General features: G+C 38.7%; 1 protein-coding gene across 1 annotated transcript; it reads left to right on the top strand.

Annotated features, from left to right (window-relative positions):
• The first annotated feature begins 681 nt into the window (after positions 1-681).
• Positions 682-1,656, top strand: LOC145031909 (ribulose bisphosphate carboxylase small subunit, chloroplastic). Its single transcript, XM_078980563.1, has 3 exons — positions 682-915; positions 1,016-1,150; positions 1,238-1,656. The coding sequence occupies exons 1-3, from the start codon at positions 739-741 to the stop codon at positions 1,469-1,471; spliced, it is 546 nt and encodes a 181-aa protein (XP_078836689.1). The 5' UTR covers positions 682-738; the 3' UTR covers positions 1,472-1,656.
• The last annotated feature ends 6,788 nt before the right edge of the window (positions 1,657-8,444 follow it).

Genomic DNA, 8,444 nt, shown 5'->3' with positions numbered 1-8,444 from the left:
AAAATTAATACATGTTATAAGGTGATATAACTTCACTTATTTTTTTTAAATCAACGATTATAATTTTATTTAACTAAAAAGTATCTTTTAATTAATAATTTATTTAAAATAATCGATTAATAATTTTGAATTTCGTTATAAAATTTTAATTAATTAATATTAACTTGTAGGTAGTCGTATTTTTATATTTATTTCTAAGATAGTTTTTCAAGTTTTCCTGGCTCATTATCTACCAGAATAATTTTATTATCAGCAGGTCAGAATCCAAACCAAAAAATAAAATAAAATCACGTTATTCCTTCTGAAATTCCATTGGGTACATTGCACATACACTAACACCCACAAAGATTCAGCCCAGTAGTCTAAAAACGGTTCATGTTCTCAACATTTTCTGTAGATTTACAGCACCGAAGCCCAGATGGGAAAGGAGGGTACGACAATTTTTTTTCCAAAAAAGACCCATAACGTATATAGAAGAAGAGATAAGGTTTTGCAGCACCCTGCCACGTGTCAAATAATCATGGTTGGTTTATGATAAGGCATCACATCCTTTCAAAACCTTTATGTGGACATAAGCATGTAAGGTCATCAGCCACATGATCCAATGGCTACCAGTACGTTAGAATCAAGATAGATTTCCTTTTGTCCGTTAGATGGCAAACAGTACTATATATACCTATACATCAATGGAGACTAAAATCACTCACTGGATTCTTGAATCCATTCCTAACTATTCAAATGGCCTCCATCTCCTCCTCAGCCATCGCCACCGTCAACCGGACCACCTCCACCCAAGCTAGCTTGGCAGCTCCATTCACCGGCCTCAAGTCTAACGTAGCTTTCCCAGTTACCAAGAAGGCTAACAATGACTTTTCCTCCCTACCCAGCAACGGTGGAAGAGTACAATGCATGAAGGTATGATCGATCAACCATAATTTTAATGTCAAACTTTGATTACAAACATTCGTATCAAATCAGTTTACATTAATGTTTTATATATATATAATACGTACAGGTGTGGCCACCAATTGGGTTGAAGAAGTACGAGACTCTTTCATACCTACCACCATTGTCCGACGAGGCATTGTCTAAGGAAATCGACTACCTTATCCGCAACAAGTGGGTTCCTTGCTTGGAATTCGAGTTGGAGGTTTATTTCTTTTAATCACCTTTTATTAATAATTGATTAATAGAAACAAAACATCATCTAAAGTGAGTATTTATATTTGTGGTATAGCATGGTTTCGTTTACCGTGAGCACCACCATTCCCCCGGATACTATGATGGAAGATACTGGACAATGTGGAAGTTGCCTATGTTCGGGTGCACTGACTCAGCTCAGGTCATGAAGGAGGTTGGAGAGTGCAAGAAGGAGTACCCCAACGCCTTCATCCGTGTTATCGGATTCGACAACGTTCGTCAAGTGCAGTGTATCAGTTTCATTGTCTCCAAGCCCCCAGGCGTTCTCTAAGCACCAAAACTTTGGATTGACTCGAATCGGGTTCATTTGAATGTTTAGGTTTTTGTAATTCTTTTCCTTGAAATTTTCCTTTTTCTCTTCCTTTCGTTGTTTGTTTCCGGATTTCGATGAAATGGATAAGAGATGTCATATATAAATGATAATAATAATAATAAACATTTGGTGTTTTTCATGTATATGTTTTCTGATGGAGGTTTGTTTCTCGTTATTTAATTACTAATTGGGTACCAATGTTGAAATGGGATGGACTCTTGTAAACTAAGCATCACATGGACAATTTCAATTATATAGATATGTATGTTTTATACCAAACAACCGATATATTGTGGTTTTAAGATATATGTAAGCAATATAGGATTTCTCATGAAATTGTGGACACCCTGCGTTTCAAACGGATATGATATGGATAAGGTATGCTTGGTCAAGTTTCATCCCTTTTTTTGGAAGGGGAAACAAGTGGAAAAGCTTGGGTTGGGATAATTGGTGTGTAACCTCTTTCGGATTATTATTTTTATATGTAATCTCTAGCCTCTTGGTAGCCTCTATTAATTAAAATGGTTATCTTCTTGCTGTTCAACAAAAAGAAAAAAAAAATCATTACCATGCATCAGGCCTGAAAACAAACTTAATTAAAAGTTGATATATGGGAATTGATTGAATTTCAATGAGGTGGAACATTTAGCGGACATTATTGGTTGTTACGCCTTATGCCTTACTGCATCTTGGTCTTCATTGTGTGTTGTATTTTCCGAGCGCAGCAGCAAACCTACAGATGTACAAACGGTTTTTTTTTTCAAACCGAACCGGTTTTTTAAACCGGTTCAGTTCCGATTCATGTATAGCGAAACCGGTTCAGTTCAAACCGGTTCCTAAATTTAAAAAAAAAATCGATCGAACCAATCTAAACCGGTTTACATCGGTTCTAAACCGATTCAATCGATTCTAAACCGGTGACAAACTGGTTCACTCGGTACTAAACTGGTTCTAAACCGGTTCAATGACTAAAATATTGAAATTGTGCAAACCGGTAGTTCGGTTCTTGAATCGGATCGCTTCATACCGGTTCGGATCGTGGACCAATTTTTTTTTGTGCACCTCTAACCTAGCCCCCAGTTGGGCTTTACTCCTACCGAACAACAAGCAGTTGGGCTGCTCCCTTCTCCGCAGTAAGCATGATGGCCCAATTCGCCTCAAGCCCACTCTCAACAGCAGTTTCCTTGGCCTACTTAACAATTGGCCCAAGAGGCTCTATTTGCTGAACCTTGACACCAGCAACCATTTAATTGGCAGTTGGCCCAATTTTTTTGCTGATCAACCCACAGCTCTCCCTCAAGCTTTTAGTACCATGAACCTTCAAGAGCCTGGAAATGCATATTGGTACATGGATATCGGGGAGACTGCACACCTTACGCTGGTATTCTCAAATCCGTTAGAATAATTGTAATAATTTTTCAGTTGTAGTTGGTGATGGATCACATATTCACGTTACCCATGTCGGTAACACTCCCCTTAGTCAACATCCTTTTCGTATGTTACTTCTTAAAAATGTCCTCATTACTCTTCAAATTATTAAAAACCTTATTTTTGTTCGCAAATTTAGCTGTGACAATATACACTGTTGAATTGATGAATTTGGTTTTCTGTGAAATACTACCTTACCAAACAAATTATCATCAGATGTGACAGCACAGGTAACCTTTAGCCTTTTACCAAACAATTCCCTCAAGTGTTTTTGACTGTTAGTTCATCCACTTGGCATCAACGACTTGATTATCCCGACTCCCAAGTCTCCAAGCATTTATTATCTAAAAATTTCATTCCGTGTATTAAAAAAGACCCTGATGTCTTATGTCATGCTTGTCAACTTGGCAAACATGTCCGTTTATCTTTTGATTTGTCGCAAACTAATGTTAGCTCTCATTTTCAAGTTATTCATTCTGATTTTTGGACTTAACCATTAATTAGTCATTGTGGAATCAAATATTATGTCATATTTCTTGATAAATATTCTCTCTTTGTATGGGTATATCCATTACGAAATAAATCTGATGTTTTTTCTAAGTTTCTTCACTTTCGTGTATATGTCAAAAACTAATTCAAAACTGAAATTCAAATTTTTTAATGCGACAATGGGAAAGAATTTGATAACACATAATTCCACCATCTTTGTGCCTTAAATGGTATTCACATGTGTTTTTCTTATCCATACACATCTCAACAAAATGGAAAATTAGAACAACAAAATGGAAAATCAGAACGTATCCTTCGTGCTCTAAACAACACTATTTGAACCCTCTTATTCGAAGCCCATCTTCCACCCACATATTGGGTAGAATCCCTTCTTATGGATGTCCACCTCCTAAATATTCTTCCTTCTACCACTCTCAAACTTAACACCCCTTTTCACAAACTCTTTAACAAACTCCCATCCTATACACACCTTCATGTTTTCAGTTCTTTTTGCTACCCCCACCTCAACAATATCAACAAATTGTAACCCCACTATGTTCCTTGTATCTTCCTTGGATACCCTTCCAATCACAAAGGATATCGTTGCCTTAACCTCCATACTAAAGAAATAATCATTTCCTTTCATGTTACCTTTGATGAATCCGTCTTTCCTTTCGGTTCCTTAACTCTAAATAAGGCTCCTGATTATGGATTTCATAACATCGAAAATCAAAGAAACTACTTGAATGATCCAACCCATCCATCTCAACCTTCTTCTACAATTCTCGAGACTAACCCCACGACTCCCATCAATGACAGCAACCCTAACAGTGACTTTACTCTCGTTGTCACCTCCTCCGCCAGCCTATCCACTACCACTGTTGTCGCCAACAGCCCTTCTTCCTCTCGGTCGCACTCTTCCAACTCTGACACGTCTATCTCTCAGTTAAATCCCCCCCACCCATTATCCCCTAATCCACCTCAAAATAATCAATCTTTTCCCTCTACCTCATCTCGCACCCATCATATAGAGACTTGTGCTCGACACGACATCTACAAGCCCGTTTATAAATTAAACCTTCACACCGATTTATCATTTTTTCTTATTTCCGAAAACTACTATCAAGCCTTTCATGATCCAAATTGGTTTAATGCTATGACTGAAGAATTTAATGCTCTTATTTCTAATCGGACTTAGATACTTGTGCCTCGGTCCTCGACTGCTGATGTTGTTAATTGTATTTGGTTGTTTAAAAAGAAACATAATGTAGATGGATCATTAGCTCAGTATAAGGAACGTCTTGTTGCCAACGGTCATAGTCAACGACCCAACATGGATTGTGATGAGACTTTCAGCTCGGTTGTCAAACCGGCTACAATCCAGATTGTTATCGGGTTGGCTATTTCACACCACTGGCTGGTTCACCAGCTGGATGTGAAGAATGCTTTTCTCCATAGATGTCTCCAGGAGACCGTATACATGCATCAACCACTAGGATTTCGTGACCATAAATTTACAAATCATGTTTGCTTACTCCATAAGTCCATATATGGAATCAAATAGGCTTCTAAAGCCTGGTATCATCGGTTTGCTCAGTTTATTACAGGTTTTGGGTTCACCAACAGTATGTCTAGTTCATCTATATTCATTTATAGACAGGGTGATTAGATTGCATATTTATTACTTTATGTGGATGATATTGTTCTGACAGCTTCCTTTACCAGTCTTCTTTAGTATGTCATCACCATTCTTCGTTAAGAGTTTTCCATGAATTACTTAGACACTCTGAACTATTTTCATGGTATTACAGATACTAGATACAATCATGACAAGTTTTTATCTCAACTAAAGTATGCTACAAAGATACTAGATCAGGCTAAAATGGTAAATTTCAACCAACTCACAATTCTGCCAATACATCTGCCAAATTTAATGGCATTGGTCCACCTATTTGTGGCCCGACTCTCTACAGAAGTCTAGCAAGGGCCCTTCAATATCTCACTTTTACTAGTCCCGATATCCCATATGTTATCCAAAAAGTTTTCCTTTGCATGAATGATCCTAAAGATCCTCTTTTCACTAGGAATGGCAATGGGGCGGGTTCGGGGCGGGGCATGGATTCCCAAACCCACCCCGATAACTTTCGGGTATCTTATCGGGGCACCCCATTGGGTTTCGGGTTTCCCCTTCGGGTTTCGGGTATCTTATCGGGTTTACAACAACTAATAACGAAATCTTTATTCTCTTTTAGGGTACCCCAATGTCTTATAAAATACACATGTTCTAGCAACTCTTTTAAATTAAAAACATGATGCATCACTTTAATAAAATAAACTGGACGTTATATAAAAAATTATTTGATTTAAGTTTTGTTTAATACGTCAAAACACATAAAAATGAACATTAACACCAGATTGTTAATAACTAAAAAAATTGTCCACGATAAGTATTTTATATTTGAACGTGTACAATTAACAGCAAAAATTTTTGAACATATATATATATATATATATATATATATATATATATATATATATATATATATATATATATATATATATATATATAATCGGGGCGGGGCGAGTCGGGGCGAGGATAACCCACTCCCTGCCCCGAACCCGATAAAAAACCCGATAATGACCCGTTACCCGATCCGAAATGATCGGGTTTCGGGTTTCCCCGTCGGGTTCGGTTTTTTTTGCCATCCCTACTTTTCACTGCTCTCAATTGAATCTTGTGATATCTTCATGGTACTCTTGATCATGGCCTATAGTTATTTGCATCCCCCTCTGGGGGTCTGATAGCCTACTTCGATGCTGATTGGGCTATGTTCTCCTGGACCCATCATTCCACCTCTAGTTACTGTGTATTTTTTTCGGCCGAATCTTCTCTCATGGTCCTCAAAACAACAGGGTACGATATCTAGGTCTAGTGTTGATGCTAAATATTGGGGCATCGCCAATGCGGTTGTTGAGACGTCCTGGTTATGCAATCTATTACGTGAGCTTCTCTATCCACCGCTTTCCGCTACGCTTGTGTATTGTGATAACATTAGTGATGCTTACTTGTCCACTAATCCGGTTCAGTTTATAGAGATCGATATTAATTTTGTGCAATACAAAGTCGTTATGGGTCATATTTGAGTTCTTCATGTCCCATCTTCGTCTCAGTATGCTGAAATATTCACAAAAGGGCTACCTTCCACACTGTTACTCGACTTCAGATCTAGTCTAGACGCCCGTTCAAGACCTCCCATTCTGACTGTAGGGGCATGTTAGTCGTATATATAGTTGTGTATTGAATTTTATCATTATATTTATTAATAGTGGGTCCCATGTATATTTGGCCCACAATCATAGCTCTTTACTTATTTTGTATTATATGTTAGTGGGATGTATCTTGGTGATTTTTGGGAAAATCGTTTGTTAACAGGTTTGAATATGTTGATAATTAATAGTTGGAAAGACATTGTGGATAAGTTCAAAATTAGACTTTTTAATTGGAAAGATAAACTTTTATATGTGGGGGATGAATCAATTTAAAGAATCAATCCGTGGAAGCATTGGTAGATTTTTTGTGAACATTATTTGTGTCCTTAAAATAATCATCGACTATCTGAATATTTCAGAATTTGATTTTTTTTGCAGGGCAAGTTAGGTGAAAGAAGCTTACATGGATTAAGTGGAAGGAAGTAATTTCTAGTAAAGAAGAAGGCAACTTAGTAGTGGGAAGTGTTTATGTGTTTAGTAGAGCTCTTTTGTTTAAATATGGTAAGGGGATACTCTATGGGTTCATGTTATTGTTAATATGTTAACATCTAAGGATTAGGCCCAAGGCCCTTAGGATTTAGGTTAGGCCAAAGTCCCCTTATGTATCCCTATTTATATGAGGTTTAAGCCTCACTATTAAGAAAAACAATATATTGTATAACATGGTATCAGAGCTTTAGGTTAAAAACCTACTGCGGACCACAACATGCAGCCACCGCCTCCACCTTCTGGAGCTGTTTCCTTTCCGACTATTAAGAAAAACAATATATTGGTGGACCTAATATAAAAGAAATTATGGAAGCGACGGTTAAAAAGGTAAATATCGGATTTATTTTGTAAGGATTTTAGAAGGCAGGGTAGGAATGGTAATTTCTAGACTGAATTTGAAGGATGAAGGACAAGGAGGGGCCATTTACGACATTATGAGAATTAGTTTAAGGGTTCGGGTATTTAACCCTTCATTTCCGTCACCCTCAAAACCCTAAACCTAAATGATGCAGTCTTCACTTCGCCTTACGCCTCCCTTCATCTCCTTTCAGCCGCCAACCTCCCAATGACCACCTATTGCTGCTGCCGCATTGCCAAACTCGAGCACCACCATCATGACTTGCTGTCGAGCGTCGTGAACAGAGAGGGAGAACCACTAAAGACCGTTGGAGCCGTGAACATCGACGTCGGACGCCGCAACTGCCAATTCAGCCGACGTCTCGATCGCGGTAATGATCCATCAACAAATCATCGGCAGGAGTTGTTTCCTTTCCGACTTCGAGACCTAGCGACGCTTTGTTCTGCCGTGGCTGCTGTTTCCGGTGGGAGTCGCCACCTTTTTCGCCATTGTTTTGTTGCGTTCAGCCTCAAACCACTATGGAATAGTGGTTGGGTTGTGGTGTTACGTCGACTGGAGAGCGTAAAAAACTACCATGGTCGCTGACTATGGTGGGCTGGTGGCTGCCGCAGATGACGAAGTTGTTATTGCCCATGGCCGCCGCTGGTGCAGTTTTCTTGTACTGATGCCTTCGCCACCCACCTCAGTGGGTGTTGGGTTTACTTTTCGGGCAATAGGGGCGTGCGTGCGTGTAATGGGTGTGTGTTTCAGCTTGTCTCACAAGCTTGGATGTCTATGGTTGTTGCTGCTGGAGAAAAACCACCATGGCCGCCGGCCATGGTGGTTGCCGCCTCAAGACCGCCATGGAGGGTGTGTATGTTGCGGGTGTGTGTTTATTTAGTATAGTGTGTGTGTTTA

Source organism: Lactuca saligna, chromosome 2 (assembly GCF_052625555.1).
Source record: "Lactuca saligna cultivar CGN05327 chromosome 2, ASM5262555v1, whole genome shotgun sequence".
NCBI lineage: Eukaryota > Viridiplantae > Streptophyta > Magnoliopsida > Asterales > Asteraceae > Lactuca > Lactuca saligna.
Note: the sequence above shows the minus strand (reverse complement) of the source record. Positions and strands in the feature narration are given on the sequence as shown.

Excerpts from the sequence above, each read along its gene's own strand:
- LOC145031909 (XM_078980563.1), top strand. The coding sequence starts at position 739 with ATGGCCTCCATCTCCTCCTCAGCCATCGCCACCGTCAACCGGACCACC. Across the intron at positions 916-1,015 it reads GAAGAGTACAATGCATGAAG|GTGTGGCCACCAATTGGGTT; the intron begins GTATGATCGATC and ends TAATACGTACAG. Across the intron at positions 1,151-1,237 it reads GCTTGGAATTCGAGTTGGAG|CATGGTTTCGTTTACCGTGA; the intron begins GTTTATTTCTTT and ends TTTGTGGTATAG.